General features: G+C 35.5%; 2 protein-coding genes across 4 annotated transcripts; one reads left to right on the forward strand and one right to left on the reverse strand.

The window, feature by feature from the left end:
- Nucleotides 1-4,574: 4,574 nt before the first annotated feature.
- LOC132130856 (glucose-dependent insulinotropic receptor-like) lies at nt 4,575-6,411 on the reverse strand. The gene has a single exon (XM_059542696.1). It carries the CDS (start codon nt 5,688-5,690, stop codon nt 4,575-4,577), a length of 1,116 nt encoding a protein of 371 aa, XP_059398679.1. The 5' UTR covers nt 5,691-6,411.
- Nucleotides 6,412-9,714: 3,303 nt separating this feature from the next.
- slc25a14 (solute carrier family 25 member 14) lies at nt 9,715-21,206 on the forward strand. Of its 3 annotated transcripts, none has more exons than XM_059541812.1 (9): nt 9,715-9,875; nt 10,454-10,549; nt 11,290-11,428; nt 12,393-12,487; nt 15,283-15,368; nt 17,386-17,481; nt 17,638-17,762; nt 17,867-18,080; nt 19,897-21,206. In XM_059541812.1, the coding sequence occupies exons 2-9, from the start codon at nt 10,486-10,488 to the stop codon at nt 19,936-19,938; spliced, it is 861 nt and encodes a 286-aa protein (XP_059397795.1). In that variant the 5' UTR covers nt 9,715-9,875; nt 10,454-10,485; the 3' UTR covers nt 19,939-21,206. The 3 variants fall into 3 exon arrangements, 2 of the variants coding, with proteins under 2 accessions (XP_059397795.1, XP_059397794.1); XR_009428679.1 differs by lacking the exon at nt 9,715-9,875 and having other exon boundaries at nt 10,434-10,549; nt 19,897-20,215; nt 20,490-21,206; XM_059541811.1 differs by lacking the exon at nt 9,715-9,875 and having other exon boundaries at nt 10,434-10,549.
- The last annotated feature ends 1,453 nt before the right edge of the window (nt 21,207-22,659 follow it).

Genomic DNA, 22,659 nt, shown 5'->3' on the forward strand with positions numbered 1-22,659 from the left:
TATAATTAAGACTCTAAAGACTCTATGTTTAATAGGAATAAGGGATGATTTATGAAATATCCGTACTGTATTTATAGTTAATGATGACACATTCACAAATTGAGTTTGTAGTAAACAGAACATGAACACGAGTAGAGCAGCTGATGATACTGAACTGCAGCACGTGCCGGTTAGAGTGATTCTCGTTCTCGAGTCAAGAACCGGTTGCATCGGTTTTCGGATCATCAGTACACTGAAATGAAAAATGTTTCTTTCGGACGCGTCCGATTCAAGAACTGAGGAGATGATGATACTGCGCATGTGTGATTCAGCGTGAAGCCAACTGACTCACTGCGTGTCTGAACCGAACTGGTTCTTTTGGTGATTGATTCTGAACTGATTCTGTGCTAATGTTATGAACGCGGGTAAACCGAGGGCTTGAATGAAGGGCAATCTGGTGAAATGTAAGTTCATTTAATGATAACAAATACATCGTAATGGATTATGTATGCTAAGTGGATCATGGTTTCTGCGCTGATGACACCTAATTTATTTACTTTATATCTTCAAGACTTAAATCCTTGTATGCACATTATTGCTGTTACTGTATTTGGGTGCATTGTTGCAAAACTTAATTGTAAACTTTTCATGATTATGAGGTTTTAAACTGACTAAAGTTATGATTACTGACTTTATATATTTGAATGTTTGATAGACGTGACGCCATTACGTCATCGCCAATGACGTCATTACGTCGAGCATAAAAGAACCGCTGAACCGGTTTTTTCAACCGGTTTATTGAATCGAACCGTCCGTGAAAAGAACCGGTTCGTGGAAAAGAATCGAACTTCCCATCACTAATGTGTAATGGAGGAACACTGTGAGTTCTCCCAAGTAGCGTTCTCCCCCTACTGGTTGACAAGGCAGCAGCAATCGATCGCAGAATTGTTGGACTAAACTAATTGATCACCGATTAACACAAAATTACTAAAATAACATATTTACACTTGATTAACCTTTTTAAATGGATTCAAATATTATTACATAGACATATATATTTCACTCTGTCACACACACACACACACACATATATGTACATATATACACTATATACACATATATATATAGTGTTTATCATCTCCAGTATTGTTATTCTGTTGTGGCATCAGCATCATAAGATTAATGTGATTACATAAATAAGAATGTATGATTCTTCAATCAGGGACACTTATGACAACTTGAAATCTTGAAAAAATGTCTTCAAATTACATTTTAACATTCTATTACAAATATTTGTAATTCAGCTCATACAGAGGTGAAAGCAGGAGATTGACACAAACACTATTAATAATGATGAATTTTGCAATTCATATATATGCATGTGCTTGTGTTTAAAATATTTAGATACATATAATGTATCAACATTCAAAATAAATATAGAAATGTTTCTTATATAACTTAAACTTTAAAACTTAGGCTATTAAGCTTTGTGAAGTTGTGTAGTTGTTCATTTAAACTCACTGGCCATTAAATGTTTATTTAATTCACCTGAAGAAGTACAGTACATGAGGGTGGCAGACATTACTTCCTTTTGAAATTATCTTTTTTAACAGAATAGGTTTCTTCCTTGAATCAGAACATTCTGGAAAATGTCCTCTTGTGGGGACTACAAATAGCTACATTATATATATTTTTATGTAAGTGTGATATTAATGTTTAGGTCAATATTAAATATTAAGTTAAAATATTAAATATTAATATATTAAAATATATTTACTTCATATTAAGTCTAAAATAGGTTTTTATTTAAAGCTAATCTCTATTTTTTTTATCTGCAATGGTGTGACGGTAGGGTGAAGGAAAGGCTGGAAACAAACGCGAGTTAAGTGTTTGTAGCTGAGTGGTAGTGCGTAGAGTGGATGAGGTTCTGGGAAAACACAGACATCCAACGCAGACAACACTGAAGCCGACAAACAGGGTACACGACATTAAACAACGATCTCACAAACACAAGACGTGAGACAAGCCAATATATAGGAGATGAGTAATGAGTGACAGCTGTTGCTGATGACAATTAACGGAGACGCCCACAAACTAATCAGTGCAGACGCGAAACACACAGACTTCACCACAAAGTGCAAACACCCAGAGATCACGGTTTACCAACCGTGACAAATGGTAGATATACAAGAAGAGAAACATTGTCAACTGAATTGTTATAATTTATTTATATTGTGCTGTTCACAATGAATATTGCAGGAAACCTTTTTACAGAAAACATTGCCTTATAAATCTTAATAAATGGGCTCTGTTATAACCCCCAGTGGGCAAGATGACAATGATGATGAGAATCCCTCTAGAAACATAAACAAATAGTGTTAAATTTTTTACAGTCATTTAAAATTGGAAAAAATGGAAACTTAGTGGTTTGGTTATATTTTGAAAATAATGTGTTCATTGCAGGTGGGAAAGGAAAGCAAATAAATCGGCATCTTTTGTATTTGGACAGATCTCAAATCTGCTTTTTCTGTCCAAGATACTACAAAAGGTAGCATTCTAACAATTTATATTCTTTCTTAGAGAAAAATGGTATCTGTTAGGATTTCCAGTCAGGATTTAGACCGTATCATAGTACTGAGACTGCTCTCCTTAGAGTGACAAATGACCTGCTCTTATCATCTGATCATGGTTGTAGCTCTCTGTTAGTGCTATTGGATTTTAGTGATGCATTCAATACTATTAACCACAACATTATTTTGTATAGACAAGAAAAATTTGTTGGCATTAATGGAAGCACATTGCATGGTTTAAATCATACTTATATGACCGCCATCAATTCGTGGCAGTGAATGCAACCCGGCGAAAGATACCAATTTGAAAAACTAGCAGAATGCATAGTTGATATATAAACCTGGATGACGAGTAATTTCTTAATTGTGTTAATTATAGGATCTAAAAACTCTGCATGTAATAACATAGAACGCTGTCTAAGACTTGATAGCTGCTCTGTCAATTCTTCGTCATCAGTTAGGATTAGTTATCTTTCCTTAGAAAGCCACGTTCCTAGCATTTGTAAAACTGCATTTTTCCATCTCATTAAATTACGACCTATGCTCTCAATGTCAAATGCAGAAATATTAATCCATGAGTTTATGATCTCAAGGTTAGATTATTGTAATGCTTCATTGGGTGGTTGTTCTGCACACTTAATAAACAAACTCCAGCTGGTTCAAAATGCAGCAGCTAGAGTTCTTACTACAACCAGGAAGTATGACCATATTAGCCTGGTTCTGTCAATACTGCTCTGGCTACCTATTAAACACTGTATAGATTTTAAAATATTGCTTATTACTTAGTCCTCCACGTCCGCTGCATTCTCAAAACTCTGGCAATTTGATAATATCAAAATCAACTGCGGGCGTCAGATCATCTCTGGAATAACCTACCTAACATTGGTCGGGAGGCAGACACACTCTTGCAGTTTAAATCTAGATTAAAGACCTGTTTTACACATAACACACTAATACACTTCTAATATCCAAATCCGTTAAAGGATTTTTAGGCTGCATTAATTAGGTTAACTGGAACCCTGGAACACTTCCCATAACACCCGATGTACTTGCTACATCATTAGAAGAATAGTATCTACGCTAATATTAGTCTGTTTCTCTCTTATTCCAAGGTCACGGTAGCCACCAGATCCAGTCTGTATCCAGATCAGAGGGTCACTGCGGTCACCCCATCATGTCTCTATACAGCCTAGATGGTGGATCAGCACCTAGAAAGGACCTCTACAGCCCTGAAAGACAGCGGAGACCAGGACACCTAGAGCCCCAGATACAGATCGCCTGTAAAGACCTTGTCTCAGATGACCACTGGGACAAGACCACAGGAAACTGATGATTCTTCTGCACAATCTGACTTTGCTGCAGCCTGGAAATGAACTGCTGGTTTCGCCTGGCCAGAGGAGAACTGGCCCCTCAACTGATATAGGCCAACTGAGATATATATATATATATGATAGATAGATATTAATAGACTAAAATTAAATGCAGTCATAGTAAAGTGATGACAAAATATGCTGTGGTTAAACAAACTTTTTATTTTTATACCTTATGAAATATGTTTGTCTAATCTGTAAAATTTCTAAAGGTTCAAATGAGCCTGGTTTCTCCCAAGGTTTTTTCTCCATTCTGTCACCGATGGAGTTTTGGTTCCTTGCTGCTGTCGCCTCTGGCTTGCTTAGTTGGGGACACTTCATTTACAGTGATATCGTTGACTTGATTGCAAATGATTGCAAATATACTATTTAAACTGAACTAAGCTGGAGGATGACATCACTGAATTCAATGATGAACGGCCTTTAACTGTAATTTTGCATTATTGACACACTGTTTTCCTAATTAATGTTTTTCAGTTGCTTTGACACAATCTGTTTTTTTTAAGCACTATATAAATAATGCTGACATGACTTGGCAAATGCACTGGGCTTCACATCCATTAAGGGATGTAGCAGTTTTGTAGATCTTTTACAGTTTCCTATGGTCAGTGGACTGAAAGGACATTCCCAATATATTGGAAATATTTTCCAGATGTTATTCGGGAGTTGTGAAATACCTACTGCAGTTTAACGGGGTGGCTATCATCTTGTCACAAAACATCACTGCCTGAGTGACAGTCGGGTGGTCTGTGAGGCATCTGTCTGCTGTCTCAGAATGTGTCACAAGACACAACCTGACTTTTATATGAGCAAAGATCTCACAGAGCTGGTTTCTCACCTCTCGCTGCCAGCAGGCATAAACAAGGGGATTTATAAGGGAGTTTGAGAGTCCCAACAGCCAGAGATGGTTCTCCAAAATGTGATAGAGTTTACAAGTTGGACATGATGCCTGCACAATACTGACCACAAAAAAAGGGCACCAGCAGAGTGTGAAGCAACCAACTAGCATGGCGACAGTCCGCAGGGCTTTTACGTGACCCCAGTAATGACTAGACGTCAGAAAGTGTGACCCTGCTTGCTGGGCATGGATGCGCTTTTGGTGGCCGCATGCAATTTTCAGGATGTCCATGTAAAAATAGATAAAGACAGAGAGCAGTGGAAAGAAAAAAAGGCAGAAGACCACAATAATGCTCTTGGGCTCTATGACGGAGAAGAACGTGCAGACCTTGTGATAGTCTTCCTTCTGCAATGGTTTCAAAATGCTGGGTGAAAATCCCACAGACATCGAGATGAGCCAGATGAGAACCAGAGCCCCAGCAATCATCTTATTATTCATTAACTGCAAATAGCGCAGAGGCAACTTTATAGCTACATAGCGGTCCAGTGAGATCAAGAACATGGTTAGGATGGAGGCTGCAGAGGGTGCAATGATAAAGGTCATGCGCAACAAACAAATGTCCTTCTCCATGGAGGCTGTGGTTCCTTTGAGAGCATCAGTGGCAATGCCAGTGATTGCCATGCCAACTAGGATGTCCGCGATGGATAGGTTTAAGACAAAACACCAACTCCGGTAGCCCCTCTTGCGGATGAGCAGGACCAGGGCAATGGAGACTAAAAGGTTGGTGGAGATAATCAAAATGGATCCAACACTAAGAATATAGCCCATGGCCACAACTTCACTTTCTATTACAGCAGGGGTTGTGAGCTGTGGAATGGGTGATGTCACTTCATAGTTCTCCCTCATAGTTTCCAAGGATGTCTCCTGAGTCATGTTCTAAGCGATCAATGTTACATCAAATGTAATTTATTTTTTTCAAAGTTGACCAAGATACTGATGGTTTCAAGAGGAAGAAATGGACATGAAAATGTAGATTTTCTTTTCTCAGATTGGGAAAAACATAACATATTCCTTCTTTTGCTGCTGTACTTTCATTTATCCACCCCTTGTTCTGTTTGGCTGTCATCCAGGTCCCATCTGAACATACTTCCTACTGGAGGTGGCTATATCCATGAAAATGTGATTATTTAGAATTTACAACCTTACCTTACTAAATAATAATAATAATAATTCCTTATGTTTATATAACAATTTTCTGGTCACTTAAAACGCTTTACATAGAAGGGGGTAATGTCCTCAAACACCACCTAAAGTGCAAAGATAATGGATATTGATCAAATCTTTATCCTTTAAATATTCTCAGGATACTTCTCAGATGTCTAAGAGTGTTCCTTGCCTGAAAAAGTGATGAGAAGCAGATGAACTCCTTTTTCATGAAAATCCAATCTCATAGTGGAGAAGTCCAATAAATTTAACGGAGAACATATTTCATCTGAAGTCCAGAAGAAGGATTCCCAGTGGTCATTCTTGGATCTTTAATGCATCTTTTAGATTTGGATGGCTTCAGGATGAGGACAAAAGATTAGTTCTTTCATTTTAAATGAGTTGATATGCCTGTGTCCGTTTTGTTGGTAAATCTGAGATGTTTCTCTTCCAGCATCAGTCTATTAACTTTGAACAAACTAAAAAGGGGAAGAGAAACTGATGAACATGAAGAGGGGGTTGGGTTTGAAAAGTGGGCTTGGACACTAACAGCATGACTGTGATTATTCATGAGTGAACAAACTCTGAAAAATAAACAGAAGAATGAAAAAACATTTACCATATCCAAACCCTTTAACATTTTATAATTGGAGTCAGGGTCAGTGCACATATATGGATATATTTTGGGACCAAGACAAATCAGTCACATTAATTCCACATGAATGACCTCTTCAACTTCCCTCTGGAGTCATGAGAATGAGTCAAAGCCCTCAAGTACAATGGACTTAAAACCACACAAGTATAATTGACTTTTAACAATCTGCACATAGTCGTCCATACCGAGGAAAGATCTGACAGTGCTACACAGTAAAGACAGACTCCCACTGGTCAACAATGTAGCAATGTTATTCACCCCTACTAGACTGTTCACTGCTACTGAAAGCGGATTTTGGTCAGCAGTTATTGTGCCCACTGCTACACTCTGCCCACAGAAAGCTCCTGGATGTGATTTGTGCCAAACTGTGCCCATCCCTCAACTACACATCACTGGCCATCTTTACTTGTGCTGCCCAAATAAGGTACATCTTGGGCTCTTTGAAAGGAATACTAAAGATTGTTCAGGTTGTTGAGAGCACTGGGCAGAAGATGTCTTTAAAGAGGAGGCTGCTTTCCATGTTGCTGTGCTGTGAGTACTGTTTGGCATCACTCTTCTGCCTTCACCCGGACAGAAACAACTGCGTGTCAAATGGTGCCCGGTGAGTTTTTGGTTATTTTTATGGATTTGTTAAATTAGTCTGTAGGGTTCAGGGGACATTTGGGTTTGGGATTTATATATAAATAAATAAATATATAATAATCTCAGACATATTATACTAAACAACAATATATTGTACCAGCTACCGATCCCACGAGTGATATGCTATGTTACTGAATTTTTTGCCAGGACACCGGATCCTCTTCTTTGTATAAGATTGTAAAGGAGTGCAAGCAAGGTTATGATGCCTCAGATTTTAAATTGAAAGGCATTTATAGAAGATCATAATGGGTACAGGAACTATGAAAGCATCTCATCTTAATTGTCAAGGATATTTTGAACAATCGCATTTATTCATTTAACAGACCTTTTTATCTTAAACAATTTACAAATGAGAATTACAAATGAGTTTTCAATGTTTCAGCTGTTTTTGTCCACACAAGATATATACTGTATGGACAAAAACACTTTTTGTGTTTCAGAAGAAGTCAAATAGATTTTTAAATTGTAACAACTTGAGAGTGAGTAAATTACTGTTTTTATTTTGAAAGGGTAAATTATACCTTATAATAGAATAAATGCTGTGTAAATTCTGTGTATGAATAACTGTAAATCAAAACATATTTTGTGTGCTGCAGAAATCTGTTATCAGTGGTTCAGCAGCTGTATCAGCGTGTGATGAGGCTCCTACGCACCACTCTGTGACATCACAACTGACTCAGAGGGAAGGTGAAACCACAATGAACATCTATAGATGTTTTATGAAATCAGCATTACTGACATAAAACTCTGGTCATTTGAGCCTGAGAACATCATTAAAAGGTGCATCTTATTCACAGTGAGTTTGTGTGTTCAAATGTATGGTCTATAAAGATCCATAAAAAGTTATAAGAGAGATTTACAATGGAAGGTAATGACACTTTATGTGATCTCTTTGCAGGTTGAGGTGTTCTTTGCGGATGATGCTGGTGTGTATTAGTAGGAGCACAGTCCTGTTATAGATGGACAAATCTTGCTTGCATTACAACATGCGAGATACGAAATGTGCACAAAGCTAATCTCAAGGCCATTACATTAGCCTCACTGAATGCTGAATGATAGACTGAGAAAGAATTAAGCAAATGAACTACAAACTCTAAATGATTTGTGATTCAGTTACATTAATTTACAAAGAAATACATTACAAATTGTTTTGTAGAGCAGATTATTTTCATAAATTAACTTATTATAATTTTATGTATATATATATATATATATATATATATATATACATATATATATATATATATATATATATATATATATGGGTTTAATTGGTATGGCACCACAAAAACTAATGCAAACTACAGACAACACAAGCTAACCTTGAATAAAAAATTTTACCATTTCTTAATGTGGGCAAAATGAAAAAATGTATGTAATAATGCTTATTACAGTATATTTCAGCTCCATGCATGTCTTTGTAAACATAACTTACATTTTTAAGGAAAACATTGTGTTTTTGTACCATTAATCGTAAACTTTGGTCAGTGAAAGTGTTTAATGACAACATTTTTTTGTGTTTTTACTAATATTTTACAGAATCTTACTTACTACCTGCATTTACAACTTTATTTAGATATTTATAAATATATGTATATAAATTATACACTGTGTAGCACCATTATATTAGAGATGTCTGATAATGTGTATCATTTGTTTTCAGTGAGAAAATTTCAAAAAAGGGAAAAAAACCTGTCCAAAAATTGTAGAGGCATGTTGCCTTCATGAGGGCACAGGAATAAAAATTGTTTAGCAAAACAGTTTGGAGGGGCAGAAAGTTTTTGAGGAAGTGAGTGAACCTCAAGATCAGGGTTGATGCTCATCAGGGACAGGAGACCCTCCTCAGTTCAGCGCTAGAGAGCAAGATTTCAGAGTGTCTTCAAGTAGACTGCAAGAAGCTAGATTATGTTATATAGACTAAGTGTAAAATGAAAGAAGGAAACGTGAGGTTGTAAGGGGATCTAAAAGTGGCTTAGATTAATCTGTCTTTTTACATTTTTTACAGATAATGAAATTATCTGCTTTGCATACTGTATGTGTCTTTTTACATTTTTTACAGATAATTAAATTATCTGCTTTGCATACTGAATGTTTTTCATGTTGAATGTTATTGGTAAAGGTAGCACTAGCAAATATATTTTTTTAATTGTTTCACTTCTTTGAAATCAATATATATATATATATATATATATATATATATATATATATATATATATATATATATATATAGTGGAAAAAAAGTAAAAGTTACTAAATATTGTTTACAACAGTTTTTTTGAACTCTTGTTATTTTTAGTGAACTAATAAATGAAAACATACGTGTATGAGGGCCACTACATGAAATCAAAACAAACATCAACGATTACATCAGCGATTGCTCCCCTGGGCAGGGTGACATTGAAAAGGGGAGGGGGTGGAGGAGTCTAGTCCCTTTCAAAATTCGGGGCCGGAACTTCCGGTCGCGGCGAGTTTAGTTCCTGCTAGAGACACGTGATGGTAAACTGAATGCCGTATGCACTCCTGGAGTTTGACTGCGAAAAGTACTGTGATCCTACATGTGGTCGAGATGATGGAGTCCAAAATAAAATAACAGAGGTGACTGAAGCACCAAGAATCAGGTATGTGAGCTCACGAGATGATATTAACTAGAATGTCGTGATTACTCAGTTTTGTACTTTTTAATGGTGAGAGAAGTTCTGCTCTTACGTTACCTGGCTAACGTTAACGTTTATTGTGCAAGCCGTTAGCAGTTCGATACGGAACCAAGTACAGCGATCTTTCATGCTACGTCCACAACATAGGCACATCTTATTTATATCGGTGACTATAAGCTGCTATTTTTAATTTTAAACTGTAACCTAAAAAGTTAAATGTCACACGGTTTGATCAAAATAGGCGATACTTTGCTTTCTGTCATTCAACCTCCTTTGCGGCGGAAGTAGGTGGAACATGAGATAATTTTGACCAATCGGGATCGCCGACAAAATTATTGACAGCGTTTACAACCAATAGAATTTCCGCAAATTTTCTGTGGCGCTTGCAATGAATCTTTAATGCTGTTCGTCTTATTCCGGTGCAGATTTGTCTATGCATCTGGCAGGACAGGCTTGAACACACACGGGTAGCGCTATGTTGTACAATGTGAGATTAAAACAGCTGGTCTGTTCCTATTTGGGGTTTTTGCTGTTTTTAATAGGACTCCATCAAGCCGAAGGAGCCGCAACAGAAATGGCAAACCTGAACTGGAAGCCGTTTGTCTATGGGGGAATGGCCTCAATTGTCGCAGAATTCGGTGAGTCTGTCTGTGCACCTGCTGTTTTTACATCATCTTCGTCATCTATTACAGATCACTTCTTCATTAAAGCTGTTAATACAAACTATTATCTCAAATGGAAGTGCCATAATGCATCTTAATATTTGAGAGAGAATATATATATATATATATAATATATATATATATATATATATATATATATATATATATATATATATATATATATATATATATATATTAGTTAACTGGTTATTTTTCTTTGCATGTCTAATAACTTTAATATTGAAATATGTTTCTGCTTTTTGACACACTTAAAATTAAACAATAAAATATATGCATTATAACTTTTTTTATTAGTAACATTATTATAATTATGTAATATCATTATTATTATTATTACTATTTGCTGGTACTATTAGTTGTTGTACTGAAATATACTCTTATATAGATTTGTACAACTGTATCAATTGAATCAGTCATTGTATTTGCCACATGGAGGGACTGAAATTAGCCTTGATTTGTTAATGCAAGAACACTCTTGTTCAACATAACATTGCAGAATATAAATAAAACTATATTCCCACCACACAGTGTACAGTGAAAGTGTCTGAAATGGGGGTGGGGCAATAGATATGACACATATTATACAATATACATTCACAACCGTGGCTGCTTGTAGATAAAGTACTAGTATACTTAAAGTATATAAGATTTTATTATTAAATCACCATTGATCATTTGATGATTAAATCTTGCAGGTACGTTTCCCATTGATCTCACAAAAACACGGCTCCAGGTTCAAGGGCAGACGCACTGTATGGAGGTCCGATATCGGGGAATGTTCCACGCTTTGTTGAGGATTGGCCGTGAAGAAGGGATCCGGGCATTGTACTCTGGGTGAGTGCAGATTACTTGAATATGACAAGAAATGCTTAATTTGCACAGCATCAGTGTTGTTGTGTTTAACTGTATACTTTCTGAAGATCATGGTTGTGTTCCGTTATAAAGGAATATTTGCAACTCATGCAGTGGTTCAAGGGTTTTAAATACAGCTGGTAGCTGTAATAAACTCTAAATATAGATGATATTTAATTCACATGGGTCTGTAGAGGAGCTGAGTCAAGTGAAACTGGCCCACTGCTTTGGCATGAGAAGACTGCAGTCGTTTGAGTTTAGCTTAGTCGTGCTGTCTGTGTGTCACTGAGCGTCTTGTTTTTCAAACCATCAACTCGCATATTAATGTGTTTCTGTTTCTGGCCAGAAGCTTACAGTTAGTAAGTTTGTCATTTCCTATTTTGTTAGCATTTGAACTTTTGATTGAACTTTGATTTGATTTGTGAAGGATTCTTTTCAGTGAACCTTTATAGGATGATTGCAAATCTTACAGGATGATTCATTTGTGAATTGGACTCATCCAGTCTCAGCTCTTCCTGAGTCAAAAAGAGCAAGTCTCCAGGGTTACTTAAGGGTTCAGAGTTAATTAGTCCCAATGGTTACTTGATTATTGCAGGCAGGTGTGCTGGAGCAGGACTGGAACTGAATTTATAGGACGGACGGTGGGAGATCCTTTTTTTAAAGTGTTGTAATTTTGTGACTGTAGTACTGTTAAAAAAAAAGTTATTGAATATGCAGGATATTTGTCTAAATTTCAGTTATGAAATGGGACAATGCTGTAGTCGTCTAGCAAATATATTTCTGTTAAAAAAAGAATCAAATTTCATGTACTGCTTTTCTTGTGAAAGAAACTACTGTTGAACTTGAACCTCTTTGAACCAAACTTTGCATATATTTTGTCTTCTCAGTATGGAAATAAAGCATTGACCTTGAAGTTGTGATTTTATTTTATTTTATTTTTTTACAGAATTTCTCCTGCAGTCCTCCGACAAGCTTCTTATGGGACAATCAAGATCGGTACATATAACACATTAAAGAAACTGTTTGTCAGTCATCCAGAAGGTGGGTTTATTGGATGAATGCTTTGATACTGTTGAAGTTGTACAGGATCTTTTCCATTCAACATTACATTATGAGAAGAGAACATCCCGTTTTCCACTTGTTGTTGATATCTTCAATGAAATCACGTGAGTTTCTATTATCAGTCATGGCACTGAAATCATATGTTTGACTCACTGAACCAGTTTTGTAAGGTTAGCTGTCCTGAAATTTCAGCATTTTATTTGGATTTCGCAATCATTCATGTCTAGACATATCTTATTTAACTTTATCAAACTGTATTCATTAGATGATAACTTAATTTATGACTAAACAGAAGCTCTGTGAGATAGGGAGTGAACTGTCTCCGGAGAATTATCTATGCCTTAATGTGTTTAGTGATATAGATTAGTCACTACCGTGTCATACAGCATGATGTAAGCCTGTTGCACACGTCCAGTCACATTTGCTTTGTAACCAAATTTAAAAGTATGGCATGTTTCTGTCAGCAGCACATTAGTCTTTTAAATATGAGACCATTATTAATATTTGAGAGAGCAAATGCATGATTAGCATCCATAGATTAGATTAGAGAAGCAATACTGTTAACATACTCTACATAGTTACATAGTCTAGTATTTATTTAGTTGTCATGACTGAGTAGTGTTTGTGTGGATATGCATTAGTAATTAATAGTTGCTTATAATCAAATTTCAGATCACTCACTTGTAAGAATACATTTTAATTAGCTACCTAACACTGCCGCAATGCCTACAACTAGGCATGTTGCAAAGAACAATACATTCTGTCTCTTATGGGCTAATTTGAGTTAGTCCTAACAAGCTGTGATCACAATGAGTGTCACAATATTTGTTTGTATTTTTGTACCATTGTGATGAGTAGATCTTCTCACAGTGAAATTTTTTGGATCAAGGTCCCATTCCACAAATTTATTCTATGGGCACATAATTTTTTTTGTTCTTCTCACTTTACTCCACAAATAACTCCTCAATCTGTATAGGGATTAGGGCTACAAATGCAATGAATGGTAAGAAATGTAATGATTTTTATTAGGATTCTCTTACAGTTCTGGTTTCTTTACCATTCCCTCGATGAGAAACATTTTTCGAGAAGAAATGAAATTTCAGATTTTAGCAGAACAGATTTTACAAATCAGAAATACATACTTTTTTTGTGGGTTCTACAAACAGATTTTTTTATAATACATTGTAAGGATATTAAGGCATTATAATGAATGAATAATGCATTATAAAAAAACATTATAATATGCTGTATCATCTCATAAATAATCATAAGAACTGTTTTAATGTATTATGATAATACTGTTAGCTTTTTTTTGTAGTATGAAACAAGAAAAAAAAAGTAATAATCCATCTTAGGACTTCCGTAAATTTAAGATTTTATTTTCATATAAACACTGATCAAAGCACATACATAGAGCACATTAAATATTGTAAAATGAAGCTCAAATGTGCCTGATTGCCATGCAGGAACAAACCTCAGTGGAACTTTATTCTGTTTTCTCACCTGAGGCTGTTGCTTGTCTGGTGTCTGGTACATAACAGGGTTTTAAGGAATAGTTGTTGTTTTTTTTGGACCCTTATTTAGCATTTAGCTACTTTTTCCACCGTTACGACTCAACCCTAGCTCTACCAATTCTGGATTACAAAACAAGGTGTAACCACAATCACTAATTTATGGTCCAAACAAAAAATGCTGAAGCGGCAGACAAACACGTCTCTAGCATTACCGTATCTGGTACTGGTGCCAGCAATTTCCATCTGACATGCTAAAAAATCTTCTCTTTTCTGCAAACAATATCTGTATTACCTGAATCTTTGCCATAAAGAAAGGCCACAGCTAGGCCTGCAGTCGTTTTTTATTGTATTGAACAGGCTGTATTTAGACTCTTCTGGCCAAGCTAAATGGCTTTTCTGACTTTTGGACACGTTGTTCAAGGAACTACTCTATCTTTCTAAATTTGATCAGCACTTTATATATATATATATATATATATATAGAGTAAAGACCAAAAGTTTGGACACACCTTACTCATTCAAAGAGTTTTCTTTATTTTCATGACTGAAAATTGTAGATTCACCCTGAATGCATCAAAACTATGAATTAACACATGTGGAATTATATATGGAATTATATACATAACAAAAAAGTGTGAAACAACTGAAAATGTCATATTCTAGGTTCTTCAAAGTAGCCACCTTTTGCTTTGATTACTGCTTTGCACACTCCTGAACCACCTAAACCATCTCGATTGGGTTCAGGTCCGGTGACTGTGGAGGCCAGGTCATCTGGCGCAGCACCCCATCACTCTCCTTCTTGGTCAAATAGCCCTTGATGCCTTCAGTGTGATTCTACAATTTTCATAGTCATGAAAATAAAGAAAACTCTTTGAATGAGAAGGTGTGTCCAAACTTTTGGTCTGTACTATATATATATATATATATATATATATATATATATATATATAATATACACACACTTTTTTTACATTCATCTCTCTTGTCATTGGTGCCTTGATCTATAAAGTCTCGCTGCTACATCTTAAAATAGTGAAACAAGACCTTACTTACAAAAAAAGGGCTTTTTGAGTGATTCTTAAATGAGTTATTCTGCGTTTGATTGTTGTCTGTAATTTTTTTCTGCCTAATTACTGATTCATTGTTGAATTGTTAAACTGTTTTTGTTCTGTGTGTGTGTGTGTGTTTGTTTTTCTTTCTTTATTTTTAATGAAACATACTGAAGGACATTCTAAATGTAATTGCTACTATTTTTTTCAGATGAGACTATGGTGATTAATGTGTTTTGTGGTGTGGTGTCTGGAGTTTTGTCATCTTCTTTGGCAAATCCAACTGATGTGCTAAAGGTAATTAAACTCAAATTTTCATTCAAGTCATGATTAATAGAATTTTCAAAATAACTATATTTATTTGAAATATAATTTGTATCTTTGTAACTTAATACATGTTTTTAGTCAATGAAATATGTTATTTGCTATAAAATAATAATTAAAAAATGTGAAATGTAGTTTTTGTGTGGCTATGTAATAATATTTGTTTTCAATATTATACTCAGCTCTCTTAATCTTCAATGAAATAATTTTCAATCATGAATGACATTAAAAGTCATGAATAGATATTGATCAAAATGAAAATAAATGAAATGCATACAAACTTACGAAATCATACTAATATATGTATGTGTATATGTATATATATATATATATATATATATATATATATATATATATATATATATATATATATATATATATATATATATATATATATATATATATATATATATAAGCCACATACCAAATATTGACCAAGAAATTGACCAGTCATGTAAAGTTAATATGTGCTTGACTGCAATACAATTCCTTCAGGAATAAATATCTTAATGAGTAAAATTGGTTGTGTGCATTATTATAGATCATGCAACATTTTAATTATTTGCAAAGTAATTTTTAAATGATCATCCTTTAAATTTTCCCCTGGTTTAATAAAGGTACAATTGTAAGAAAATAGCAGCGGCTGGGACAGACTTTCAGCATCACCTTCACTTCAAACAATACAAACTAATCCTATTTACATTTACATTTAATCATTGAGCAGACGCTTTTATCCAAAGCGACGTACAAATGAGAACAATAGAAGCAATCAGACAAACTAGAGAACAACAACAGTATACAAGTGCCATGACAAGTCTCAGTTAGTCTAGGACAGAACACGTAGCTATGATTTTTTTTTTTCCTCCAAGAATAGTATAGAGAAGAAAAGGTAAGTGCTAGTATTAGTTGGTCAAGTACTGGCGAAAAAGATGTGCCTTTTTAGATGTTTTTTGAAAATGAGTAAAGACTGTTCGAATTCAGTTTGGGAGGTCATTCCACCAGTCCAGGAAAAGGTCCGTGAGAGCGATTTTGAACCTCTTTGGTTAGGCACCATAAGGCGTCGTTCACTTGGAGAACACAAGCTTCTGGAGGGCACATAAGATTGAAGTAGGCTCATTAAAGACAACTCTCGCTGCTGCATTCTGGATCAGTTGAAGAGGCTTGATAGTACATGCAGGAAGGCCCGCCAGGAGAGCATTACAATAGTCCAGTCTGGAGAGAACAAGAGCTTGGACAAGAAGTTGTGTGGCTTCCTCTGACAGGAAGGGTCAATCTTCCTAATGTTGAATAAGGCAAATCTGCAGGACCAGGTCGTTGTAGCAATATGGTCTGTGAAGCTTAACTGATGATCGATCACAACTCCTAGGTTTACATGAAATAAGGCTGCTCCTGAGAAGGTTTGAGCTAACGGACCTGTTGATATGACCGCAACTACAGGATGAGCTTCAAAGAACCAAACAATCCTGCATCTTGTCAAATCATCAAAAATAAAATTCAGCCAACGGAGTTATCTACAAACAAAGAACAGACCCCTGAGCAGCAGATATGCCAAGATGCTGTGTCGTAGGAGTTCTTCAGGTACGAGTGGTGAAAACGGAGAATGGAGTTTAATTAAATGGACTCCGAATGAGCCAAGTAGAGTGAATTTGAGGTGGCAGTAGTGTGGATCTCAAGGCTGTAGCTAAAATGCAGAATGGAGTTTAATTCATAAGGGCATTCCTCAAATGGAATGGATTTGACTGATGGCACTCTGAAAAGGGAACAGAACTGTAAACTGAATTAGAGATTTTAAAAGTGAATGGGTCGAATATCGTAGGTCTTGTCCCACCCACATACAATAGTTCAGATGCCCATGCTTTAGTATGTATGCCTGTTGCACTGTGTACAAACTTGCATTAAATGTGTTTCTGGCCTTAGCTTTAACCTCAATTTTAGTTTTTACAACACAGATCACAGAGTTTGTTTTTTCTTATGTTCTTCTGCTTTTCAGATTCGCATGCAGGCTCAAGGCAGCCTGTTACAGGGAAGCATGATGTCTAATTTCATCAACATTTACCAGACTGAAGGCACGCGAGGCCTGTGGAGGGTGAGTGCTTTCGTTATGTCTCATCTTGCACATCGGTGTTGAGATTTTAAAATATGTGGCCATAGGTTGTCTGAGTTATTCATTAGCATTCCAGCTTTTTAAATGCAACACATTATAGGTTTTGCTTTAATACTTTGTTGTCTACATTGTTTTCAGGGTGTAATTCCTACAGCACAGAGAGCGGCCATCGTGGTGGGTGTAGAGCTGCCAGTCTATGACATCACCAAGAAGCATTTGATTCATTCAGGCCTCATGGGAGACACTGTGTTAACTCATTTCATGTGAGCATTTCTACCAGTAATTGCTTTAATTCAAAATTTGATTTATTAATACGGCACAAACTTTGACTTCTTGAGGATTCATGTAGTTTCTTTTGTTTATTTAGTTCCAGTTTCGCGTGTGGTCTGGCAGGTGCTTTAGCCTCCAACCCAGTGGATGTGGTGAGGACACGTATGATGAATCAACGTGTGCTCGCGGGTAACCCTATGTACAAGGGTACGCTGGATGGACTCATGCAGACCTGGAAAAATGAAGGATTTTTTGCTCTCTATAAAGGCTTCTGGCCCAACTGGCTTCGTCTGGGGCCCTGGAACATAATTGTATCCTTTAACAATAAAATGTTTTGATTTAAATTAAAAAATGTAAATTTATGCATTTAGCACATGCTTTTATCCAAAGCGATTTGCAGTGCATTCAGGCTAACATTGTTTTTACCTAACATGTGTTCCCTGGGAATCGAACCCACAACCTTTTGTGCTGCTAGCTCTACCACTGATCCATTAAATATTCATACTCTGGGAGTTTCACTAAATTTTTACTCTTGAAATGTGGCTCAGTATCCTGTTTATTTGGACCAGCTGGCTCCACTGAATCACAAGTATAATAATTAACAGATGTTTATATTTTCTATCGAGCATTCAAAAGTACGAAACTAAGGCGGTGGGCGTTTAGAGAGATTGAATCTTAGAACTGCTTCGAACGAATAGTGGAAATAGTGGAAAATTAGGTGGTTACATGCATATTTGTAAAATACTAAAGCATTTTTTTTTTACTTTGCATGCATGTGATCCTATTGTAGGAGACTCACAAAACAATATTATACAATTAAACAAAATAAACCTTAAAAGTGGCATAATGGGGCACTTAAAAATGTCCTTGGTTTTGTAATGTAATAGTAGTAATAGTTCATCCACTAGAGGTCAGCATATTACAATATGAATTTAGCTGTCGTTTTCACCCAAGCCATGAGACATTTTCTTTACTACAGTTAGTACACCGTTTTCTGTCCCGTTTTAATTGACCGCATATAATTGCCCCCCAATTTGTTGGCTGTTTTTATACATGGACAAAAAGTGTTTGGACACTTAAGCCACAAAAAATGTGCTGTGTAAGTGTGTTTGCATTAATAGAATAGTTCATCCAAAAATGAACTCTAATTTTTCAGTTTATGTAAATCAAAATTTCTCACCAATGGATCATTTGCAGTGAATGAGTGCCACCTAAATGAGAGTCTGATTTAAAAAAAAAAAAAAAAAAAAATACACAGTATTCCACTAATATAAAACACACTATTCCAGTCCATCAGTTAATGTCCTGTAAAGTAAAAGGCTGTGATTCTGTAATAAATGAATTAAGATGTTAAAGGAACTTAAAAGGGATACTTCGTCTTCATAACACAATTTAAGATATTTTGGATGAAAACTTGGAGGCTTGTGACTGTCCCACTGACTGCCAAGTAAGTTACACGGTCAAGATCCAGAAAAGTATGAAAGATGTCGTCAGAATAGTCCATCTGCCATCAGTGGTTTAACCGCAAATAATTTATAGAATACTTTTTGTACACGAAGAAAGGAGATTATGAGCTGAACGCAGGTAGCATACACTGTATCAGGGGCACCATAAGGATATTTTTTACTTTTACTTGCGGAGTGATGTAATACTAAATCCACAAAATCTGTTCAGATGAAGAAACAAATTCCTCTACAACTTGGATGGACTGATAGTGAGTACATTTTCAGCATTTTAATTTTTGGAACAACTGTTCCTTAAATATATCACAAGTATTATATTATTAAATATAGCCATTTACTTTACTATTATGCATGCTTCCATTTACAATATGTATTATAAGTCTCTGGTGTCCCCAGAATGTGTCTGTGAAACTTCAGCTAGAAAAACCCCAGAGATCATTTATTATAGCATGTCAAATTTGCACCACTTTGATGTCAAAAACATAGTGTTTAACTAAATGCAAATTAGCTGCTGCTTCCACACCCATCTTTCCAGAAGAGGGCAGAGCCTTTACAACTTGCACTTCATATAGTCTGTCAACAACAAAATCTCACACAGCCAGAATGTCCAAAATTATTACAGAGTCTGTAATGGTCGTCTTGTGATCCTTGACTTAAGTTTCAGTTCTTCATCACCTTTGAGCAGCTGAAGAAGCTTCCATTGTAGAGCTGTGTGTATGTGTCTGGGGCTTCTGTCCTTCAGCATTTACCATCCCTTCTCCGTCACGCACCTATAAGTATTTTTATTTAAGAATGAAAATGTATTTTGTTCTCATTTGCATTGTACATACTTGACCTATTTAAACATATTTGTTTTTGAACCTAAATGCTTTGTGTTTCAATCCTGGCAGCTATGTTGTCCATCCCCGCCATGTTCTTAGGCCCAGTGGTGTTTTCATCATATATGCTTGGTCAGATAGGAGCAGCACTGGTGAATATTTGAGGTAAAGGGCTATAGCGAAAACTGGAAACTACGAGGCATAGTTTCTCTACACTGGATTGGGAGTCTAGAATTGTAGCATAAGTTACTAAAAACACATCCGCCATGTGGGGGATGCAAAGCAATAGTTTAGTGTAGAACTGAATGCAGTTGTTGAATATAAGCAGGGATATTTGAGGTCCACGCACTCCTAATTAGACATTGTCCTTATTTAACATGCAGACACAGCTTCAGTGATGTATGTATTTTGCTTCATCTGTAGACTGCAGATATGATAGAAATTGGCATGTTGCAAAATTGCATGCAGCCCAAATTAATACCAAAGGAACTAGTAAAGGGAGATGTGTGGCCTCATATCCTGGATCGTTGAGATCATTGGGCCTTATTCATAAAACATGAGCCAATTTCAATGTAGCCTAAGTCTGTTCTTGTGCAAGTTTGTCACATTTAATTCAAAACTGCTCAGAAATTGTTACGCTTAGAAGGCCCAACATGTGAAAAAAGCTTCATGTATCCCATATTATGTCAAGGACGTGTGAAAAGCTCCATGAAAATGGGTTAGAAGTTTGTTTGAACATGCACAGAATTCTAAGCACTTGTGATATTGCACAAGTTTTTATTTTACTTTTTTTCAGTGATGTCTTTATTTGCGTGTGTTCTGAGAAGCACATGTAAAATGTCAAATATTTTGGCAGCCGTCAAAAGTGTTTAAATACTGCTACTGTACTATAGAATAAAATATTAGCACATATAGTTTTTGTTTGTTCATTTTCAACCAGATTTTGTAGAAAAGGGTGTCATTTGCATTTTTATTGCTTGCCTCTTTGCCAAAGTGAACGTGTTTTAAACCAGAACTGCACTGATGTTGCTGGTTTTTAAAAGTGACATTATTATTGTTATTATTGGGAAAGTACTGTTACATATTCATCATTGTATGTCATCATATTTCAAGGCTTACCACTTCCTGCTTTTATATTTATGCCTTTGCCTGATTTTTTTATGGTATTCTAGCCAAACATGAAGTGTTGTACTTCTGCTATAATTTACTGTCCATATTGTTCATAACCTTTAACATGCATATCAGACTGTACTGTAAACCTCTAAGCAAACATTCTTGCTTAAGTTATATGGTCAAGCTGTTCTTCATATGACTTTAAGGGGACAAGTTTAATGTATGTAATGCTTGGGTTATTCAGGGGTTTTCATGTTCGTTATAATTGCTTTTTCCCAAACTTTGGATTTTTCTAGATTGGTGACTACAGCATGGTGCATGATATATTCCTCTCTAGATAACTTTTTTTGAAAATGCTAATTTCATTATGTAGCAATGACCAAGAACCACATTAAACAATGCATCCATGTTTTAACTTTAGTTTACTGTTAAGTCACTCACAGATCATAAGGATGAGAACCTCTTATGCTGTATCTCATGCTCTCTCAGTAGTTTTTTTGTTTTTGCTCAAAAAATTTTTTTTTTTAAATACTGTTTTATTTAAGCTTTCATTTAATGAAAGGTGCTTTTGTGTAGAGGTACGTTCAATTTGTGGGGTGTGCGTTTGGATGTATAATTGAAATCAGGATGAATTTTTCTGACAATACTGTTGTACAACTAGGGAAAATTGTAGAACTTATTACCCAAATACATTCGATTAAATGAGAGATAATGAAGTTGTGCAGAATTAAATGGAGTATATATATTTGGAAATTAAATATTGAACATTAATATATCATGTAATGGCTTTATTTTGTTTTATTTCCCAGCTTGCAGCAAACATTAATATATTCTATAATTGCTTGCAATTGCCAGTTTCTTTGTGATCCACTCTTTTGGTTAAGTGTTTTTGATGAGAACAAACATGATTTATTATGATATTTTGCTTGAATATACAATTAATTGTATCAAGAATGCCTTTTTTTTTTCTTTTCTTTTTTGCTTTGTCTAATGTAACTATGCACCCTGACAATAAATACGATGTTCACTGAAAGTTGCTTGTTATAGGTCCCATTTAGTCCCATTGAGGCGTAGAAGCAAATAATAGTATGACTTGTTCAACAACAACATATGATTATTGTATTTAATGCATGAGTTGTTAATGCAGTTTATGAAGTTACAGGCATTGGATTAAAAAAAAAGTGTGATTCATTTTAATGATAATATATAAAATCATTCTGCAATCAAGCAATTAAAGAAACAATCCACTTACATAGGGTTTAGCCTGCTCCGGAGTTCACAAACCATTTTATCTTACCAGCCGCTAAGACTTCTCATAAATAGCAGAAGAAATTCTAAGGTAAGAGTTTCCTCTTAAAACCTGTTCACAAAGCTGCTGAGACCAACTTTTACACAGATCTGCATATAGGCAGCCTTTTTAACAGATTAGAATAATCATGGCTGATATTAAGACATTGTGCAAACATAGAAGAAATCCGAACTGGAACCAATAACAG

This window comes from Carassius carassius, chromosome 47 (genome assembly GCF_963082965.1).
Source record: "Carassius carassius chromosome 47, fCarCar2.1, whole genome shotgun sequence".
Classification (NCBI taxonomy): Eukaryota; Metazoa; Chordata; class Actinopteri; order Cypriniformes; family Cyprinidae; genus Carassius; species Carassius carassius.